We start from the raw sequence: 23,267 nt of genomic DNA, 5'->3' as shown, positions 1-23,267 counted from the left end.
GCGGTGTGGAGTAAGTGTTTAGTATTGCTTATTCCTTCTCGTGTGCCAGGTGCTGCTCTAGGCACTGGTCACGCAGCCAAGAACAGACAACGTCTCTGTCCAGAGGGCATGCACGGTCTTACAGAGGAGAGCTAAAGAAGTACACAAACACAGATAGCAGGAAGTGCTCCTGGGAGAAGATAGAATAAGCGTGTCGATGAGTTTTGGAGGAGGTGCAAGTCCTGGCTTCAGGTTTCAACTCCCTTTCTTCTCTACAGGTCCTGTTTGTGCTGTGGATGTAACAGTTGTTGGGCAGAGCTAGAAATCCTGCGTGTTCAACAAGATGAGCTCCTCGGCGAACATCTATGTCGACAATGGTTCCTATAATAAGCTTCTGTCCTACCTGATGGGCCTAGATCAGCCTCAGCTGGAGGAATTCAAGATCTGCCTCCAGTCCTCACAGCTGCTGCTTGGGAACTTCCAGCAGATTCCCTGGGCAAACTTGAAAGCCATCGATCCCACTAACCTGTTGTGTCTGTTGAGTGAATACTTTTCAGAAAGGCAGATCTGGGAAGTGACCCTCAGCATCTTTGACAACATGAACCTGACTTCACAGTGTACAGAAGTTCGAGCGATGATGAATGGTGAGTGGGTCCGTAGGAAGGATGGATAGATGGGGGCAGGGAGGCAGACGGGCATCGACCTGCTGGATTTTCATGGGGTCCTGCCAAAGTGCTAGTCTATTCCATAACAAAGAATCTCCCTGCTGGGCTATGAAAGTTTCAAGTAAAGGGATAACAGCTACAAAGACTTGGAGCTCTAGCCTGGGAGGGAACGGGAGTTGACGATCGAAGCAAAAAGAGGAAAGTGAGAGGCACACTCAGTCGTGTGGCAAGCCTTCTTTTCAAAATATAAATTTGTTCCCATGCTGCTGTAGTATTAGGCAGTGATTTGAGCATAACAGGCATTTCACGTTTGTGTATGCAGATTTTTTTTTTCCTGCAAGGAAAACCCTAGGTACATGCAAATGAAACAAAAAACCACACCCAGTTGAGTGGAGCTGTGAAGCAATATACCAAATGCACACGCACATATACACACCTCAAGTATCTACCGGCTTCCCAAGTTTTGGGTGCATGTGACTCATGCTTACTGCCCGATTTCATTTTTTAAAATACAACTTATTGCCAAATTGGTTTCCATATAACACCCAGTGCTCCTCCCAGCAGGTGCTCTGCTCAATGCCCGTCACCCACTTTCCCCTCTCCCCCACTCCCATCAACCCTCAGTTCTCAGTATCCAAAAGTCTCTTAAGGTTTGCCTCCCTCCCTCTCAGTAACTTTCCCCCCCCCCCCTTCTCCCTCCATGGTCTTCTGTTAGGTTTCTCAGGATCCAGGTATGAGTGAAAACATATGGTATCCGTCTTTCTCCGCCTGATTTATTTCACTCAGCATAATACCCCCCAGTTCCATCCCCATTGCTACAAATGGCAAGATTTCATTTTTTTCTCATCTTACTGCCCGATTTCGGATCACTCTCTTTCCACTTCACAAAACCTCACAAACTACAACGCTTCCCACACCTGCAAGCAAACGTCAGGCTCCCCCACCCCTAAAGTGCATGCTGTGTTTATGGTGGTGTTGCAGTAGCTAGCTAGCTACCTAGTGTGGCATTGTATCATGCATTATTTATTGTAGTTGTGATGTGTTTCGTAACCAGTTAGCAAGTATAAAACTGTGCTGTTTTTGTTTGTTTGTTTTTTTTTTAATGAACGTATTCCTGATCCCATTTTCCTATGAAAATAAAAACCCTTGTGGTTTTTATCCAGTTTTCTCTCTGCGGTGAGTCTTAAGAGTTCTTGATGGCAGACCTGGCTGCCTCTGAGACCTGTAAAAAAACAAAAACAAAAACAAAAAACAACCCAAAATTCCTGGGGTGCCTGGGGCACTCAGTTGGGTGTCCGTCTGACTCTTGATCTTGGCTCAGCTCATGATTTCCTGGTTGGTGGGATCGAGCCCCACATTGGACTCTTTGCTGACAGCATGAAGCCTACTTGGGATTCTCTTTCTCTCCCTCTCTGCCCCTACCCTCCTTCCTCTCTCTCTCCCTGTCTAAACATTAAAAAAAATAATAATCCTGACGTTTGCCAGTACTCATTATGAGCCAGGCATTGACCCCAATGCCTCCTGTGAATTTGTACTTAGGGCTTCCTTCTAAGGAGTGTGGTAACAACTGTCATTCCAGTTTTATAGACAGGCAACAGGCCCAGAGCTAAAGTGAGTTGCCCGAGGTCACAGAGCTGGTGACTTGAACCCGGGTAGCGGGTCTCAGAGGCTCTGTGCCTGACCATACACTGCTTCTCTTGACCCACAACGAGAGCATGGGTTCTCAGGAGTAGGGATGGGAGCTGGCAACATGATGTCTTCTGTCTCTGAGCTTTTGGCATTGGACACCCTGAGCCTGGAAATTCAGGCTCTGTATCTTCCGGTGAGCAGGAGGATGGGGTGGGACTAGGTTTCCCTGTCTATACCTGCCCCTCCTCCCACCTCCCCCTTCATTTAAAATCCCTCATTTAGTCTTGTCTAGAATAAGCAGGTGTTGAGCAGAGAGCTAGAGAATGGGACCTCGTCTCCTTAAATCCTGTTGTAGACTGGCAACCCCAGAGGGAGGCATTTGAACAGAGGAGGACGCCCTTAAAGGAAGGATCTCCTTTCTGGTCACTGGTCCTGCGTGAAGGCTGTAGAGCCAGACCTGGCATGAAGAAGGGACCCCTTCTTCCTGGTCCTTCTTTCGGTCCCACTTGGCCTTCCAACGGGGTGTGGAGGATATGTCTGCAGCAGGGAAAAGCCCTAGACCACATCCAGCAACGTGGGAGACAATGAAAGGTCCTGTGGGCCAGGATAGCTTCTACTGCCCCTTGGCTCCCTCTTCTAGGAACTACGGCATAACAAGCTCTCTGTGCTTGAATGATGCTGTGGACTAAGAGTATGTGAATGCATCTGTGTTGACGGGCACACACATGTGTCCTGTCTTTTGGGGGCCCTGGGTTTAGGAGCTCAGGTTCTAGAGTCAGATTGCCTGGATTCAAAGACTGGTCCACATAAGCAACTATAACCCTGGGCAAATTAGTTACCACTGGGCCCCTGTTCTCTATTCTTGAAAACCAGACCCCACATAAGAGTGAAAACATATGGCAGCTGTCTTTCTCTGTATGACTTATTTCACTTAGCATAACACTCTCCAGTTCCATCACGTTGCTACAAAGGGCCATATTTCATTCTTATTGCCACGTAGTACTCCACTGTGTATGTAAACCACAATTTCTTTATCCATTCATCAGTTGATGGACATTTAGGCTCTTTCCATAATTTGGCTATTGTTGAAAATGATGCTATAAACATTGGGGTACAAGTGCCCCTATGCATCAGCACTCCTGTATCCCTTGGGTAAATTACTAGCAGTGCTATTGCTGGGTCATAGGGTAGATCTACGTGGATCCTTAACAGAAGACCATGGGGGAGGGGAAGGGGAAAAAAAAGTTAGAGAGGGAGACAGCCAAACCATACGAGACTGTTAAAAACTGAGAATAAACTGAGGGTTGATGGGGAGTGGGAAGGAGGGGAGGGTGGGTGATGGGCATGGAGGAGGGCACCTGTTGGGAGGAGCACTGGGTGTTGTATGGAAACCACTTTGACAATAAATTTTATATTTAAAAATAAACATATATAAAGAGAAAACCAGGCCAACTGTACCCACCTTCTGAGTTTCTAGGATGAAATTCTTAGAAGGCACTGGGCTCAGAGAAAGTTCTCCTACATCTGTTTATCTTTGGGGTAGTTTTTTCTAGATTCCAGGTCCTAGTTTTTTTTTTTTATTTTTTTTAACGTTTATTTATTTTTGAGACAGAGACCGAGCATGAACGGGGGAGGGTCAGAGAGAGGGAGACACAGAATCCGAAACAGGCTCCAGGCTCTGAGCTGTCAGCACAGAGCCAGACATGGGGCTCGAACTCATGGACCGCGAAATCATGACCTGAGCCCAAGTTGGCCGCTTAACGGACTGAGCCACCCAGGTGCCCCTAGGTCCTGGTTTTGAGTACGATGCTGGATGGGCAGTATCAGAACCAGGAATATCTTTGCCCTCTCCCTGAACATCCCTTCTGTCCTACCCAAGACTATCTCAACAGATTTTGGGTAGGTGAATCTGTAGTACAACAGGCTTTCCTAGAGAGACAAAAGGAAGTCAAATGGGTGTGTGTGTGTGTGTGTGTGTGTGTGTGTGTGTGTGTGTGTGTTCTTTATACAAAGGAATTGGACTCAAATTCTAGGCTGTTTTCTTGGAACAGCCTTCCTCTTTTGACAGGTGGCCCCAGCAAGATCTAGAGCCTTGAATTTAATGTGTCAAAATATAGATTGTGGCAGCAAAGCTATAACCTACAAGGATTCCATCACTGGGTTTATGTGCAAGAGAAGAAGGGCAATATGTCATGTAGTTGGTGTACAGATAAATGGAGCCAGTGGTGAGGGATGATCTTAGACTACTGAGCTATGCTCCATGAGATTCAAATTCAGGTTCCTGTTGCTAGGAGAGCTGGTCTAACCCTGGACAGACCCTACAGGCAGGTTCTATGGGGCTCCACAGAACTGGGACCTTTTTGGCCAAGACCTCCTTGGTGGAGAGTGATGGGTCGTAGTTCTTCAAAGCAACATGGGAGCATGAGGAGGAAGCCAGGACCCAGCTGGCTACCCAGACCAAGTCCTGCAAACCTTGACAACCAATGGAATTATAAATATTAGATCCATGTTCTCTTTAGAGCCACATCCTTTTCAGGGCATTGGCTCATAACTAAGCACCGGGCAATGGAATCTGAATTACTACTGTGTGACTTAGACACAGAAGGGCCCTTTAGCTCATGAGGAATGGGGCATTCAGAGTGGTTTTGTGAAACCCATGGAGGGAGGTTTAGGTTAAAACCCGATTCTTTGTGTCTTTTTTTCTTAACAATATTTAATCAATAGAAAGCTTTTAAGAATTTGGTATAGTTAATTATCGTACATAGAAGCAGTCAGGATACCAGTTTATATTACATTTTGTAATGTTTATTTATTTTTTGTTCAACGTTTATTTATTTTTGGGACAGAGAGAGACAGAGCATGAACGGGGGAGGGGCAGAGAGAGAGGGAGACACAGAATCGGAAACAGGCTCCAGGCTCTGAGCCATCAGCCCAGAGCCTGACGCGGGGCTCGAACTCACGGACCGCGAGATCGTGACCTGGCTGAAGTCGGACGCTTAACTGACTGCGCCACCCAGGCGCCCCTGTAATGTTTATTTTTGAGAGAGAGTGTGAGCAGGGGAGGGGCAGAGAGAATGGGAGACACAGAATATGAAGCAGGATCCAGGCTCTGAGCTGTCAGCACAGAGCCCTATGTGGGGCTTGAACTCATGAACTGCAAGATCATGACCTGAGCCAAACTCAGATGCTTAACTGACTGAGCCACCAGGTGCCCCTACATTTTTAATATTTGAAAACACTAGAATTCTTTTTTTTTTTAAAGTAGGTTCCATGCCCAATGTGGGGCTTGAACTCACGCTACAATGTGGGGCTGAGATTAAGAGTCACATGCTCTACTGACTGAGCCAGCCAGGCACCCCTTGGTACTTTTATTTCTGTAGTACTCTGGTATCCAGAAATATTGGAGTGGCTTTTCTGTGCTGGGTCTTGTTCTACATACTTGGGATAAATCGGTGAACAGAGGCTAGCCCCCCGTGTCCCTCCAGTGGGGGAGGTGGGGAGAGAGGTTCTGAATATGAGAAATATGTACACCACATGGCATGTTAGGAGTTGACAAATGAAATTGGAAGAGAGAAAGGTGAATGAGGAGAGCCTCGGGTGTGGGCTGTAGAGATCAGTTGCAGTACTAATCAGGACTGTCCAGCACTGTTGAGCTAAAATTTGAGCAAAAACTCACGTGAGGTAGTGATCCATGTGGGTGTGGGGAGGACGGCATTCCTGACAGGGGATGGCTGCATCCAAAGTACTTGAGTGGATGGAGCTGGAGGATGAGATTCCTTTGGTCTCTTCAGTCCCAGGCTTACCAGTTGGTCCTGTCGAGACAGCATCTGTCACTGGTCATTTACAGCCTGGGTATCTCAATATCCCACCATCACTGTTTCTTGCAGAGATAGCACAGACACAGGGATCCCAAGATCCAAGCCAAGAAGAACCAGAGGTACCAGAAGAAGAAAAAGGTTTGTATGCTACTTGGTGGTGATGATGGACAAATTGCTTGATGGGGCATCCATTTTACTGGGTCTATAATTGCCACCTTCTCTCAATTGTTCATCACTTTACAGCATGTGAGAAATTCATCCCTCCCAACCTAGTCTTCCACTACTGCTTTTTTCCCCCTCATGTTTGTTTATATATTTTGAGAGAAAGAGAGTGTGCATGAGCAGGGGACGGGCAGAGAGAGAGAGGAGGGAGAATCCCACACAGGTTCTACACTGTCAGCACGGAATCTGATGCGGTGTTTGATGTCATGAACCATAAGATCATGACCTGAGCTGAGATCAAGGGTTGGACGCTCAACCAACTGAACCACCCAGGCGCCCCCACTGCTGTTGATTGAATGATAAGTTAGCATAAACTGGATAACTTCTCTGACTCCGCTCTCCAGTTCTTAGATACCAGTGTCTGTTTCTGGACTTTTCATTAATAGGTAACTGTGTTTTGTTTTGTTTTGTTTTGTTTTGTTTTGTACCCATTGATTGTGGGAGACTTTCATGTTGAAAAAGTAATATACACAGTTAAGGAACAGGCTAGGTTTTACCAAATAGATGTACTAGTATATGATTCAGAAAGAATCATGGAAACTTAAAACTTGTAATGAGAAACATCAACCTTTTGCACATTGCTTGAGTTCTATTCTGTAGAAGCCACCCTCTGCCACTCTGCGTCACCACTTTCACTATTTCTCTGCTCAAACGGGATTAACATACACTGCAACCTCTTAGTTTTTCAATCAATTATCATGGTAGGTAAATATCTCCCTTCTCCAATTACTTATTTTTGTGGAGGAAAGGATTTTCAGTGTTGGGGATATAAACCAATGCTGAGCCACATAATCCATCAGGATCACGTGCTGTATTTGTTTTCCAGAGTTGCCGTAATAAATTTTCACAAACTGGGTGGCTTAAGTAATGGAAGTTAACTCCCTCATGGTTCTGGATTAGTCCAAAATCAAGGTGTCACCGGGGCACCTTGGGGTACCCTGGGGCTTGAGGGGACCATCCATCTTTGTTTATCCAGCTTCTGGTGGCGTTCCTGGGCTTGGGGCTGCATCCCACCAATCTCTGTCTCTGTGGGCACATGGCCACTCTTTTGTGTCACAAATCTCTCTGTCTCTTGTGAGAATACATTTGATTGCATTTAGGGCCATCCAGGATAAATTCCTCCCCTCAAAGTTCTTCTTTTTTTTTTTTTAATGTTTATTTAATTTTGAGACAGAGAGAGACAGAGCATGAATGGGGGAGGGTCAGAGAGAGAGGGAGACACAGAATCCGAAGCAGGCTCCAGGCTCCAAGCTGTCAGCACAGAGCTCGACGCGGGGCTCGAACTCATGGGCCATGAGATCATGACCTGAGCCAAAATCGGACGCTTAACCGACTGAGCCACCCAGGCGCCCCTCAAGGTTCTTAATCACATTTGCCACATAGGTTCTAGGGATTAGGATGTAGACATAGCTGTGTGTGTGTGTGTGTGTGTGTGTGTGTGTGTTTGTGTGAGAGAGAGAGAGAGAGAGAGAGAGAGAGAGAAAGTGGGGGGGAGAGAGACATGGTTCATCCCATTACACATACCTTTTGGAGAGAACCGTTTCCTGTTTTTGTTTGAGTAATAATTCCTTTTTAAACTTTCCACGCAATTATTATAATCCTCCCCAAATTCTTTGGGGAGTATAATGCAATCGGATGTAACAAGGAACCCATCAGCTCTGTCATCACCGTTTCTAGACAATTCCTGAAGCCGTCCATCTTTCCCGAGTCTGTATCCGCTAGCACCTACCTCCCATCCTGGGACTTCATTTAATCTCCGTTTCCATTTTCTATTCTCAAAAGGTGCCATCCCCTTTTCCCTGGGTTCCACATCTGTCTTTCTCATGGCTATTCCAGGGGACCCATTTTATAATAACTTAGAAAAGTCCGTATGAGGTAATATCTTTGAGAGTTTGCCTGATTGGAAATTTCTCTAGTGCACTACTTGATGAATTGCTTGGGTGTAATTGTCCAGTTCAAGAGACTTTCTCTCTGTGTTTCTGGTGTTCCAATGTCCTCTAGTGTCTGCTGTTGATAAATCTTGATTTTTTTTTTACATTGTTTGTATATGACGTATCTTTTACACTATGAAAGCTTAGGGGGTCCTCCACCCCTGTGTTCTGAAATGTCATGGGGTAACTAGGTTTTGGGTTTTTTTTTTTAATTTTTTAACATTTATTTATTTTTGAGACAGAGAGAGACAGACCATGAGCAGAGGAGGGTCAGAGAGAGAGGGAGACACAGAATCTGAGACAGGTTCCAGGCTCTGAGCTGTCAGCCCAGAGCCTGATGTGGGGCTCGAACTCACGGACTGTGAGATCATGACCCGAGCCGAAGTCAGACGCCCAACGACTGAGCCACCCAAGCACCCCCTAGGTTTTGGGTTCTTATCCACTTAATTGGATTGGATACCAAGCAGGACATGTAAATGTAAAAAAAACCTGTGCTCTTCTTTCAAATATTCTTTTTTTTTTAATTTTTTTTAATGTTTATTTATTTTTGAGACAGAGAGACAGAGCATGAATAGGGAAGGGGCAGAGAGAGAGGGAGTCACAGAATCCAAAGCAGGCTCCAGGCTCTGAGCTGTCAGCACAGAGCCTGACACAGGACTCGAACTCACAAACTGTGAGATCATGACCTGACCTGAAGTGTGGTGCTCAACCAACTGAGCCACCCAGGTGCCCCCCACCCCACCCCATTCATTTTATATACATATGCTTTAGTTCTTCACAGGCTGTGCCAAGTGCTTCCACAGGGAACCAGAGACCTGTTGTTGCTGTTAGGTTATCAATGGGTATGTTTGACCAAACCTGCCAACTTTTGCTTAGACGATCGAAGTAGCTTCTTGAGTGGGTTTCTTGCACCATAATCCCCTCTCCAAACAACAGTGACCTTTGAAAAATGTAGATAATCTCTTGGCCTTTAGAATGAAGATACTCATGACCGTCCCCTCCCCAGAGTCGAGCTCACCTATTGGGCATCTTGCTGTGTTATAGAATGTTCTTCCTGTGTGAAGGTGTTTGTGGTAGCTTTTCACTCTGCCTGGCAACCTCTCCTTCTACATCTTGGACTGGTGGCTTCTCACGACTATGGCACTAACTCTCATCCAGAAGCCTCTGCAGATCCCTTCCCCACCTCAGAGGGCATTGTCAGTCTCTCTTGTGTCCTCTTGTGTTTTTTTATTTTATTTGTGTATATCCTTAAACTATTTACTTCTACCTTGGCTCCTCTCGATCACCACACGGCCCTCCTCCAAAAGTTAGACTCTCAAAGGCAGAACTTGTTTGTCTTGTTCAAGGCTTTATATAAGGACTTAGTATTCCTGAGGCTGAACCTCCTTCTGACCATTATTGTGTTGTGTTTTGTCTCACTTCTCTGTTTTTAGACCACAGAAGAAGATACAGAGAGAGAATGAAGGCTAAAATACTGACGATGTGGGACAACATCCCTTGGCCTGAAGACCATATATACCTGCGCAATGTGACTGAAAAGGAACATGAAGGACTGAAGAGCCTCCTGTATCCTAACAGGACTGGAGCCCAGCCACAGACGATCGTCTTAGAGGGTCTAGCAGGGGTCGGGAAGACCACCCTGGCAATGAAGGTTGTGCTACATTGGGCAGAGGGCTTTCTCTTTCATCAGAGGTTCTCCTATGTTTTCTTTATCAGCTGCCATAAAGTTAGAGACATGAAGGATACCACATTAGCTGGCCTGCTTTCCTGGGACTGGCCTGACTCCCAGGCCCCCATTGAAGCTCTCATGAGTCGCCCCGAGAGCCTCCTGTTTGTCATCGATGGCTTTGAAGAAATGGACGTGCCCTCCACTTTGGACGAGAGTCCACCATGTAAAGACTGGTACCAGCAACTCCCAGTCAACAGAATCCTGTTCCACTTGTTGAAGAAAGAGTTGGTTCCCCTGGCTACCTTACTGATCACAACCAAGGAGTATAGAACCAATGATCTTAAAAAGTTGTTACTGAATCCATGGTTTGTGCAAATTGTAGGGTTCACAGAAGGAGACCGGGAGGAGTATTTCATCAGGTACTTTGGTGACCAAAACAAAGCTAAGAAAATCTTGCATTGGGTAAGAAAGAATGAATCTCTCTTTCACTTCTGCTCTGCCCCCATGGTGTGCTGGACCGTCTGTTCCTGCCTGAAGCGGCAAATGGCGAGAAATCCTCACTTCCAGCTAAGCACCCAGACCACCACCAGCCTGTACGTCTACTTTTTCTCCAGCTTGCTCGCCACAGCAGAGGTGAGTTTGTCAGACCAGAGCTGGCCAGATCAATGGAGAGCCCTGTGCTCTCTGGCTGCAGAGGGGATGTGGTTTTGGAAGTTCACATTTGCAAAGAAGGACCTCAAACACAGGCACCTGGAAGCACCTGTCATTGGTTCTCTCCTCAGGTTGAATATTCTTCGAAAGGTCAGCGACTGTGAAGATTGTGTTACTTTCACTCACCAGAGTTTCCAGGTGTTTTTGGGAGCCATGTTCTATGTGCTCAGGGGGGTGAGAGGATCCATTGGTGGTCCTCCAAAGCACCAGGAGATGAGGGTGCTTCTGAACGATGCTTTGGCTGACACAAACTTCTACTGGAACCAGATGGCTCTGTTTTTCTTTGGCCTTTTAAAAAGAAACCTCGCAGAAGAACTGGAAGATACTTTGCGTTGTAAAGTGAGTCATAGGACAACGGATGAATTACTAGAATGGGCAGATGAATTAGAAAGCTATGATCTTGTCTCCAGCTGTTTTGAATTCCTACGCTTCTTTGAGTGCTTATACGAGACTCGGGAGGAAAACTTTGTAAGGCAGATTTTGAGTCATCTCCTTGAGGCTGACCTCGATATCTTTGGGAGTCTACAACTCCAAGTGTCTTCGTTTTGCCTAAAACACTGTCAAAGGCTAAGTAAGCTAAGGCTTTCTGTCAGCAGTGCTATCCCTCAGACGGAACTGACTTTCAACTTGGAAACTCTGGAGTGAGTAATGAAAGACTGTTTCCCCTCCCAGATTTCTTCTTTCCAGGCTCTGTCCAAGTTCTTCCATGAAAAACTGGGGATGTGTTGTTGTGTTGTCAATGGTTATGGTTGACCAAACATATCTTCTGGTGTCAAGGTTAGTCCGTGCTTCCCTACAGCACAGCTTCTTTTTGTCTTTCCTCAGTGGTTTTTAATTGTAGATCAGAATTAACCGGGATGTTAAACATGAATACACGGGCACATGTACACATACAAATACAAATACACTAAGGTTGGAACAACTACTCTAACCAACACTGTAATAATTCTGGGCTCCGCGTGTAGAACTTTATATCCTTCAGGAGCTATAACGTGTTCTTTGTTTTTACTTTCTTCATCTAAGATAAAAAGTTTAATTCATGACTTGAATGCTCTTTTACTCTTAGAAACATTGAGAGCCTACTGCAGTAAGAAAATACTAAAGAGTTAGAATTCCAATTATCCTAAGTTCTAAATATCACATGAACCTTTTTTTTTTTAGATTTTTTTTTTTAAAAAGTTTATTTTTGAGAGAGCGGGAGAGACCATCCATCCCAAGCAGCCTCTGCGCTGTCAGTGCAAAGCCCCACATGGGGCTCCAACTCACCAACTGGGAGATCATGGCCTGAGCCAAAATTAAGAGTCCTATGCTACGTGGATGGAACTGGAGGGTATTATGCTAAGCGAAATTAGAGAAAGACACATATCGTATGCCTTCACTCATATGAGGACTTTAAGACAAAGAACAGATGAACACAAGGGAAGGGAAGCAAAAATAATATAAAAACAGATGGTGACAAAACACAAGAGAGTTAAATATGGAGAACAAACAGGGTTACTGGAGGGGTTGGGGAGGAGGGGGATGGGCTAAATAAGTAAGGAGCATTAAGGAATCTACTCCTGAAATCATTGTTGCACTATATGCTAACTAACTTGGATGTAAGCCTTAAAAAATAAATTTAAAGAGATTTTTAACCAACCAAGCCACCCAGGCACCCCCTTTTTTTAATCACAAAATTCTATTAGGGTAAGTTTTATTATCTACATTGAGAGAGAGAAAATTGGAGCACAGAGATTAAATCATATCATAGGTGACACAGCTCTGAGTTTATCTTAGGTCCTTTTGACTTAAAGTCTGAACTCGTAAGGAGTATCCAATGGCCACCTCACCTCACTTACATGGTTGCCTTCCTCCGAAAAGAGTGGTTGAGGATCGTTGGAATAAACCATCTGGGACTTTGAGAGCTATGCTTCCAGGGGTCACGATTTTCCTGCCCTGAACTCCAGTAAATTCCTGCACTTTCACTGGGTCTGTTTGCATCTCCAGCAGACCACACTCTGGGTGTTGGTTGAAGATCACTTACTCTAGTAACCCTTCTTTGCCTCCCTCATAAAGGACAAGGCCACATTCCAAGATACGTCAGTGGCAGGATGTTTGCTCCGTGTTTTCCAATGGGAATCTGACTGAGCTGGACTTCAGTAACAGCAAGCTTAATGCTTTTTCAATGAAGAAACTCTGTTGCGAGCTGAGAAATCCAAGGTGCAAACTCCAAAAACTGACGTAAGTGTGAGACCCTCACAGTGTGAAAAATTCCATCGGAAGATAATCCAATGTCTTCCTTGGGATTATTGCATTGAGTGTCTGTTTTCCAGAAAGTAAGTTCAGGTGCTCGGGAGAATAAAACAAGTGCCCTTTATGAGCAAAACTGCTCCTTGGGCAAAGACCCAACACCCTGCCGTGTGTGGTCTTGCACGAGAGAAATGCATAGGCCAACTAGTTTTTCCATAAGACCTCTGCATGAGGCTGCTGTCTTGAGCTGGATATGAAGGAGTAGAAGACTTGTAGGATGTGGTGGAGACCAAGTGCTTGAGGAGAGCCAGAGTTCATGTGGAGTCTAGGTGAAGTGTTGTGTCTTAAGGAAAGGTGGATAGTTTGCAGTGAAGCATTTGTTCATTCAGTGAAGACCTAGCATCTCATCTCTGTTCTGAGGTTATAGCAGTGAACAGAACAGATAATTCCTGCCTTCCTGGAGCTCACAGTGTTGGAGAAACAGATGCAAATGATCAGAGTAGTGTAGGAGACCGTGACCTCTCCCAAAGCAGGGGGGAAATCCGTTCAGGGACTCAGGAGAGGTCCTTCTTCTATCTAAAAATGCCAAGCCTCCTCTTTGACACCCTATCTAAAAGGTATTTGAGTAAAAAAAAAAAAAAAAATAAAAGATACTTGAGTAAAGACCGAGTTGTGAAGCTGAAGCATCATTCTGGACTGAAGCCTCTCTCACATGACGTAAGTAGAGATCACAGGGCCTTAAATCTGGCTTGAAGGTGGTGAAGAATGGAGGTGGCTCTTGAAGGGGGAGCCAGGGAAGAGCTACCTGACCAGGGACAGAGTGAGTGGCTCTTGTTGGAGAAGGTGTTGGGTTGGATGCTCTTGAGTTCAGGCCAACTGATTCTGTCCTGCTGTCCCTGTGCAATTTGGTGCTACCTCAAGGTCTGAGGATCAGAAGCATGTGTTGACTCAGTTAAGAGGCAAGGATTTGGCAGTAATGACTCCCCTCCAACACCTGGGAGGCAGCCTTAACCATCCTGCTTGACGATCTGCTTTTTCATCCTTCCCCCTTTCCCTCGCTCTCGGTCTTCTCAGTACTAAAGATGAGGAGAAATAAACTTAAGAGAAAACAAGAGGAGAGATGTGTTCTCACTAGGCAGTACTGGGTTGGTGTGGGGGACACCCACCCCAAGGAAGAGTGGGGGGTTGGTTTCTGATTTAATACATCCAACTGTGCTTTGGATGTATCCAAATTTGGATGAATTCAAATCAGCTTTTGGATTCCTCTTGTATATGCACGTCCTTGAGGGAGGGTGTGCGTGTGCAAGCATGCATATGCATGGGTGTGGTAGAAAAGCGAGATGAGGAAGCACTCCCCTCCATGAGGCTACCCTTCTCCCCGCCTCTCTTCCCCAGGTGCAAATCAATAACTCCTGTGAGGATTCTGAAGGAACTTGTCCTTGTCCTGTATGGTAACCACAGGCTGACACACCTGAACTTGAGCTCGAACAACCTGGGAATTCCCGTGTCCACGATGATCTTTAAAACCTTGAGGCACTCAGCCTGCAACATCCAGTATCTGTGGTAAGTCTCTGTTTTTCTGCTTGGTCCCCAAGGTCACCCCACAGTTCAGGGCTGTATTGGGAGGATGGGACTCAGCACGGCAGCGAAAGGCTGTAGAGAAAGATGAGCAAAGGGAACGCGCATGGGTAAAGAGCAGTGCTTTGCAAAATTCTTGCCTGCCAGAGCCACCTGAGGGGGCGTGTTAAAAGGCAGGGGCCTGGAACCCACCCCCTGAGCCCCAGCAGGGCTTCTGGGTGGGTGGTGGGGGCTGGCAGCATTTCTAACAGGCTCCAAGGTGGCGCTGGACCTTGGACCACACTCTGAGTAGCACTGACTTGGAGACCATCCTGCCAGGAGAAAGGGTGAAGAACAAGGAGAAACTGGCTTTTGGTTGTGAAGCAAGGGGGACTCCAAATGAAGATCCCTCTTCGCCGGGAGTAACTCCCTGTGTTGGGGCCTCTCTGGTAGGTTGGAATCCTGTGGCCTCACCCCTCTAGCCTGTCGTCATCTCTTTCTGGAGCTCAGCAAGAACTCGAGTGTGCGCTTCCTCAGCCTGGGGGACAATGATCTCTCTGGTGTTGAGGTGAAAAGTCTGCAGGGGCCCTCGGAGATGCCCGAGTCTTCCCTGAAGGAGTTGTCGTAAGCCTTCCTGCCTTGTCTAAATAGCATCTTTGGGGAGTCTTGGGGAACATCCCATTGTAGTTACCCATCCCACGGACACATTCCCCGTCTTCACTCTTTCCACCTTCCTCCTTAGGGCTCTGTCTTGACCAGTTTTGCCCTCGCCTTGACTGCGGTGTCTCTCCTGCCAGTCTCCCCTAAACCCAGTGGTTTTAAACTGGTGGTGGTCTTGTCCTCCAGGGGACAGTGTCTGGACATTGACTTGGTCCTCACAATTTGGAGGGGAAGATGCTACTGACATGTAGTGGGTGAAGACTAGGTGAGATCAATATCCTTCAATGCACTCGAGAATCCCCCCCCCACAAGCCCCCACCTCCACACCAGCACCACAAAGAATGTTCTTGACCAAAGGTCAGTAGGGTTGAGAATGAGAAACCTTACCTTGACCCACTTTTTTCTCCTGGAAGCTTTTGTTCTTTATACAGTTTAATCTTTCACGATGTCTGGGTCCCAGATGTGTGGCCCAAGGGACTGAGAGTTTGAGAAAGAAAACGTGGGCATGTGTGAGGCTTGCGCTGTACCTGTGCCTTCCTCTGCAGCCTGGAGAAATGCAACCTGTCAGCAGCCAGCTATCAGGATCTAGCTTTGTACCTCACCAGTACCCAGAGAACAAGTCGACTGTGCCTGGGATTTAATCCGCTCAGAGACGAGGGCGTGAGGCTCTTGTGTGCTTCCCTGACTCACCACGAGTGTGCCTTAGAGAGATTGGTGTGAGTGTCTCCTGGCTCTGTTTCTAGAAATGACTCTGCTTGGGGGTGGGCATGGAGGAAAACAATGGGCCCTTCATTTGGGACCCGTTTCTTTTTTCTTTTTTTAATTTTTAAAAAAGTTTTATTTATTTTTGAAGGAGAGACAGAGCACGAGCAGGGGAGGAGCAGAGAGAGAGGGAGACACAGAATCGGAAGCAGGCTCCAGGCTCTAAGCTGTCAGTGCAGAGCCCGATGCGGGGCTCAAACTCACAAACTGTGAGATCATGACCTGAGCCGAAGTTGGATGCTTAACCAACTGAGCCACCCAGGCGCCCCCACTTGGGACCCATTTCTATCACTGAACACTAACACACGTCGAGCAAGTACTCCATGTGCCTGGCACCATTCTAAACACAGATTCTGAGTAGCACCCTCAATTTGTTGAATCAATCTCTGGGGGTTGTGCCAAGGAATTCAGTTTTAACAAGGATACCAGGAAATTACGATTTAGTCAACCTATATCTGAGCCCCTTTATCCCAACACAGCTGGGCACCAAGGTTGGGGTGGTGGATAAGACAGAGAAGCTTCCTGCCTGTGAGGAGGGTGTAGATGGATGAGTGAGATACCAAAAAAAAAAAAAAAAAAAACCAAAACAAAACAAAAACAAAAAACCAGTAGTTCAGCGAGGAAGACAAAGCGGAATGAGTAGACAAGGCATGGTGTGTTGGTTTCCTGGTAAGGTCTCCCACTGACCTGAGGAGGTGACACTGAAGCAGAGACTGAAGGAACCAGAGACAGAGAAGGAAGAGGAAGGAAAGTTCCAAGACTGAAGTGTTGTAGGAACATCCAGAGGACTCGTAAGGCTGGAGTAATGTGAGCGAGGGGGATAATGGGAATATGCCCTGGCCATGTACGAATCTGTTTTGTTTGGAGCAAGGTGGAAAGTCCTCTGAGGACTGGAGGTTGTACAGGGACAGACTCTGAACGGTCATCTGGACTGCTGTTGAAGGGTAGACTATAATGGAAGCAAAAATAGGAGGCAGCAAGTGCCTGTTGATCAAGCAGAAGGATGAATACGAATCAGCCAGGTGAGGTGGTGGGACTTCAGGGCATCCGTGAAGGTACAGCCAGTAGGGCTTGCTGATGGGTCAGTGGTGGTTGAAGAACGAAAGGGACCAGGAACCAGGAATGACCCACAGGTGGTGGGTTTGCCAGCTGGGTGAAAGGCGCTGCCATTTTCTGACTGGAGAAGATGGGAGGATGAGGTTTGGATGTTAAGATTGGGACATGGGAACGTGAGATGCCTATTAACCAACCACGTAAAGCTGTTTTATGTATGTAGGACTGTAGGTCTCAAGGAGGTTGTCGGGTGGGGATGAGTCCACTGGCAATGGTAGGTGCCAAGTGTCATTTCGATGGGTTTTCCCAAAACTGGATATTGTTCAGGTGAGCATAAAAGGACAAAAAGGCCAAGGGTCTTGAGGCACATCCAAGGGGGTGTATGGTGAAAGACGACAGAATCTGAGCTAGGGACTAAAAGGTTAGCACTCTCAGCACAGAGCTTCAAAGAACCAGAATATTAGTAAGTAATTCATTCATAGGTAATATGAACTAATATAACATGACAGTTACAGGTTACATTATATTTATCCCACTTATAATTACACCTATATAAGATACTTTAATATATATACATATTAATAATACATACTATATGAAATATATAAAAATCTTATAACTGCACATTACATGTGATATGTTACATGATAACATATGTACACCATGTATGTATCTGTTATATACCTAGATATCTAATATATGCCATATATTTCAAACATGTATACTATATATATCTAATGCAAAAATAATCTGTTACATATCTCCTATATAACTATATATCACATGTAACATATATAATTCACATGATATATGCTACGCAGCAGCATTATCATATGTATGTACACCATGTATAAATGTTATACCTATATGTCTAATATATACAAAGTGTAACATATCTGTATTCTAGATCTCCTACAACTTGTATTGCATACTGCACTTTTTTTGACATGTGAAAAGTCGTACATATTTAATATGTACAAATCGGTGAGTTAGGGGAGAAGGACACACCCATGAGACCATCATGGCCATATGGTGGCCATATGACCACCGTTAAGGACATAAACATATCCATCTCCTTCCAAAGTTTCCTTCTGTACCCTTTTTTATCAACTTTTTTTGTGGCTAAGACTTAACATAGAAAATATAAGCACGTAAAAAATCTGAATCTTGGAGAGCTTTACATAATACAGTATTGTTAGCTATAAGCACAACACTATAAGGTACATCTTCAGAACTTACTCCTTTTGTGTTACGCAAACTTGGCATGCTTTGAGCATCCCTTTGTTGTTATTTTTTTAAAACCAAACACTAAGGGCCAGCATGTTCACGGTGTGCTCATTGCAGAAGCCTGGGGAAGGATAAGTAAGCACAGATACTCAGCATTTCCTGGGTGGGGGTTCAGGGGGACACCATGGCTGAACTCAACACCATAGTTGAGGTGGGGCTTGAGGCTTGTGTCCCCAGTGGTCTTGGTTTGGGCTGCTTTCCTGAGCATCTGTCTCCATGGCTCTTGCCCCTCAGGCTCTGGTTCTGCCAGCTCGGTACACCCAGTTGCAAGTACTTGTCAGATGCTCTCCTCAAGAACAAGAGTTTGACCCATCTGAACCTGAGGAAGAATAACCTGAGAGATGAGGGAGTGAAGTTTCTGTGTAAGGCCCTGAGTCGTCCGGACTGCAGCCTCCAGAACCTGGAGTAAGTTCCATTGCCTCCCTGCCCTTAGGACGATGAGAAGAGACCATGTGAATTGACCTGCAGATGCCTGCGTTCCAAATGGGACTGAAGTCCTGGGTGTAGACATGATGGCTCACACAGAGAAGCTTCGGGCTCTATTGGAAGGGCGTGAGGGGATGGGTTACTGGGATGATTGTTAAGGACCAACCACAATGTGTGCTGGGAGTCCCCAAGACCACCCCAGGAGCTTGATGACTCACAGAGGACTCCACTCTGTGTGCAGTCCAGATTAGTGGCTGTGGTTTATTACAATGAAGGGAGGAAAAGCAAAATTAGTAAAGGGGAAAGGTGCATGGGGTAAAATCCAGAGGAAACCAGGTGCAAGCTCCCTATAGATGGCATGGGGAGAGGGTTATGCTGTTGTCCTGCCTACTTCATTTCCACCAGGGGTAGATAGAGTACCCGGGGTGTCTCAGACCTCCTGACCAGCACGCTTTCCTTCCCAGGGCTCTGGATGAGAAGTCTCACTTTGGCATCTCTCCTTTCCTTGGGAGACTGTGAGATGGGCTCGGTATATAGAGCAAAGTCTAAGGACTCCAGGATGGTTATTTTTCCTTTTGTGTTTGTTTTGCAGTTTGTCAGATTGTTCTTTCACAGCGGAAGGCTGTCAGGAGCTCGCTAATGCCCTCCAGCATAATTGTAACATGAAAATTTTGGATATCGGAAGCAATGACATTCAGGATGATGGAGTGAAACACCTGTGTGAGGTCCTAAAACATCCGAAGTGTGCATTGAACACGCTTGGGTGAGTTGACCCTGTTCTCTTTGTAGGAAGCCCCCATCTCTACTTTTGGGGTAGGAAGGAATAGATGGGGTCACCTGGGGGTTCAAGAAGGTGGGGAACAAAGGACTAAATTCTCCTGTTAAAAATCTCTTCTCAACAATAAGACTCCAGTTCAGAAACAGAAGTTCATACCACTCACCCCCTCCTTGGAATATTAATACTCTTTTCAATCGGTACCTTTTGGATAGTAGGTGGGGGGCAGGTACAGCCTGTTTCCTGGCCCCAGAGTCTTTTCTGTCTAAGGGGAAGTCTGATTTTAACTATAAGACAATGTGTCTGTTTAGCAAACTAAGATGGTTTAGACTCCAGGAATAGGAGTTTGGGTTAAGTGTGGCTTACATGTTAGCTATTTTTCACATAGGCAGTGATTCTATTCACTCTCAAAAAATGTTAAGAGATTCTACAGTATTTCTTTCTCTGTGGAGACCCCCCCCCATGTGTATTTAATGGATGCACCTTGAGGGCATTATGCCCATAAGTAAGTCATCAGTTGCTGCTTCTTAGTACATCCTTATCCTCCAAGGAGTATCTTCAGGTGCACAATTCTTTATCCTTCAGGTGAAGGAGAAGCCCTGGGATTTACACAAGTAATCCAGGGTCCTCTTTGTGCCTTAAAAAAGAATGATGGTCTGGTTTTAAGCCCTCACTCTCTAGCTGCTTCTCCCTGGATGCAGAAATGAGTAAAATGTTTGCAACAGCTCTCCTGTTGTCTTTAATGATGAACGCCTGCCTGACACTCAGTTCACTTCCATCTGGTTTCATTCTCCAAAGTAGTAGCCTTAAAGCAGGCACCTGCATGGCTAACTTGTGCTCACAAGGTCCCATCTTTACCATCACACCAGGGTTTCTCAACCTCAGCACTGTGGACACCTTGGAGTGAGTAATCCTTTGCTGTGGGTGGTCCTTCATTCTGTGTGATGCTGAGCAGCATCTCTGGCTCCCACCCACCAGATGAAATAGCACTTCCCTGCTCTGCAGACTTTGTTCCATCTACCCTGTGGGGGAGGGGGGAATCACCTTTCATTGAGAAACACTGACCTGGATGACCATGGAAATGTTAAAGGTTCACAATCAAGGTCAACAATATACAGTATAAGGTACTGGTTAAAGCCCTGCAGGTGGCGCTAGACTGGAGACAGGGTGCACTTGTGTGATCTTGGAGTCGGTCTTTCTCCTGTCATTCTCTTCCTATCCACCAAATAGTACCTTTGTCTTGAAGCCTTCTCTGGATCTTACCCAACCCCTTCCACCCTAAGAAAACCTATTCTTTCTCTCCACTCTTCGTGCATTGCAATTTTTTTTCGGAAGGCGTTTTTTAAACTTAAGTTCAAGTTAGTCAACATACAGTGTGGTCTTGGCTTCAGGAGTCGAACCCAGTGATTCATCTCAAAATTTTCATGTATGGACACCTGTCACATTATCTTTATAGACTTGGTGGAAATTTCCACTCTGTTAAACTGAGGTAACACTTTGTCACTTTCGTCTTTGAACATATGGTTGGCCAGCTCTACTAGGCATACAGATTTTTGTTTTGTTGAATTTAGGAACAAGATGAAAGTGTAGTGAAGAGGTTGTAATCTTATTTTAGTCCTTTCAAGGATCTTCCAAACTCACATCTACTTTTTACAAACATGGTTTCTTTCACAGTTGGGCAGACTAATGTTCTGTTGGCTCATCTGGCAAATGGAGTTTAAGACATTGGCCACCTCTTTATAGGATTGGTATATGAGTAAATGAGTTATGTGTAAGCAGTTGGAGAAGTGTCTGGTGTGTGGCAGGCTCTTCACTGCTTAACCACAGACTTTTTCCTAGATGTGTATCATTTCTGTTTCTAACTTCTCAATCCTAGTGGACCATCTTTCACACTTCCTTCTCACCCACTCCTAGGTTGGAGAAATGCAATCTGACACCTGCTTGCTGCCAGTATCTCTCCTCTGTTCTCAGAAGCAGTAAAAGCCTGTTTAACCTGAACCTTTTGGGGAATGACTTGGAGCTCAGAGGAGTCAGCACACTGTGGAAAGCCTTGAAAAAATCAACCTGCAAACTACAGAAGCTTGGGTAATCCCCACCACCTTTAATGCTGGGAGGCACCTGATAAGAGGGGATGGATGGGCCGATGTTTTATAGCAAGCATCAGATTCACCCTAATGACCGAAACAGTCTATATCTACTGCCCGATAGAATTGCCAGTAGCAGCATGTAGTAACTGGGCACTTGAAATGTGGTTAATGCAACCAAGGAGCTGAATTACTGAGATGGCCACATGTGGATGGTGGCAACCATGCTGGGCAGCACCGTCCTGCAGACATCTGTGTAGTTGAGGAGTCCCCTCATTTTTTGCATTTTTGTACCTACTCAATAATTCAACAACATTTCACTCAATGATACCTTTTTAAAATGCTGACTATGGGCCAAGCATGCCATAGCAGATAGCAGTAAATAAATGGTCATGAGCCTTGCCATCATGGGTCTGCATTCTCCTCAGGGAGAGGACAAATCTGAAATGTATAAAAGCAGTGTTGTCATGAATGCTGGGAAGGAAACTTGGGATTGTGGTAGAAACACAAGGGTGATCAGAGTGGTACCAGAAGGCATGTCAGAGGTGGTGATGTTGATGCTGAATCCCAAGGAGGCTGGAAGGAGGAATCCACATATCAGGAGGGGAACATGGACAGTGACAAAGGACCAAGAGTGTTTGAAGGAAGCTGGAGTAGCATGTGCAAAGGCTGAGGTTAGACTACCAAGCTCTGTATTGCCCCTTCCAGGTAGTGAAATAAGAGTGTTTAATTAGAACACTCTCCACCTTATTCAGTATTCTGGAGATGAGGTCAGAAAGGTAAGCAGAATTTTCTTTTCCCCTGGAGAAAGACCTTAAACTAGGCATATTTTTTGCAGAAATCTTCTCAGATACCAAAGAATCTTGCCTACTTGAGGAAGTTGTTCAAAATCTACACATTCAGGACTTTAGATTACCAACTTCACATCTAAGTAATGCACTATTAAAAACATTCTATCTCTCTTTCTTGCAGGCTTGAAAAAGAGCTGTACAACATAGTGAAGGGGGAGCTCGAGGAATTGCAGGAGAGGGGGTCCTTTCTGAGAGTCAAGTGTAAGTGGGATTTCAATGACCTTGAGGACAAATGGTGGTGGTGATCCAATGGCTACACTGTGGGATGTTCTTGGAGTAGAATCACCAGGAGATTTCTCAGGTGTTGCTGCTCTTGAGGACAAATGAGCAGCTACCTCCAGAGTGCTTTCCCGCAATTTGTTGTAAGCAGCATATTTAAATACCCAATCTCCAGAATCCTAATCTAATACTACATTTGGCCCCAAGAGCCTACATTGGCTTTGTCTTAAGTTTCCTTTTGTCTTTCTTGGTGTAATGTCTTTAACTCTCACATGTTAAGAGAATTCAATAAAGCAAAGTATATAAAAAAATACCTTGAGAAAGCCTAAAGCCTCATTTCCTATGGATCAAGAGATGGGATAGGTGTGACTGTAATTCCGCAGTTATTATACTGTGGATAAACCAGCCAGATGGAGATCAAGAACCATTCCTACGATGCAGATAGACCCAATTTTGGCTTTTGCGTGTACCGTTGAATGATCCATGGCTGTGTTATGTCTAAAATGTATTTTACTCACCTGAAAATGCTGGGGAACATGGATCCTACCCAAGGATGTAATGTGAAATTGATGTCATACATGGGAAATACATATGAAGATAGGATCTGATCACAATTTTATCTCCTTTGCCCTATTATTTATTTTTTTTTTATTTTTTAAAAAAAATTTTTTTTTCAACGTTTATTTATTTTTGGGACAGAGAGAGAGAGAGAGCATGAACGGAGGACGGGCAGAGAGAGA

The 23,267-nt window shown here is 45.4% G+C and overlaps 1 protein-coding gene across 1 annotated transcript; it reads left to right on the top strand.

The window, feature by feature from the left end:
* Positions 1-267: 267 nt before the first annotated feature.
* NLRP13 (NLR family pyrin domain containing 13) lies at positions 268-22,722 on the top strand. Its single transcript, XM_032591369.1, has 11 exons — positions 268-623; positions 6,161-6,229; positions 9,678-11,265; positions 12,680-12,844; positions 14,249-14,416; positions 14,864-15,034; positions 15,616-15,786; positions 18,407-18,577; positions 19,191-19,361; positions 21,288-21,458; positions 22,430-22,722. Exons 1-11 carry the CDS (start codon positions 323-325, stop codon positions 22,551-22,553), a joined length of 3,270 nt encoding a protein of 1,089 aa, XP_032447260.1. The 5' UTR covers positions 268-322; the 3' UTR covers positions 22,554-22,722.
* The last annotated feature ends 545 nt before the right edge of the window (positions 22,723-23,267 follow it).

Source organism: Lynx canadensis, chromosome E2 (assembly GCF_007474595.2).
Source record: "Lynx canadensis isolate LIC74 chromosome E2, mLynCan4.pri.v2, whole genome shotgun sequence".
NCBI classification, from domain to species: Eukaryota; Metazoa; Chordata; class Mammalia; order Carnivora; family Felidae; genus Lynx; species Lynx canadensis.
This window is presented reverse-complemented; position numbering and strand designations above follow the sequence as displayed.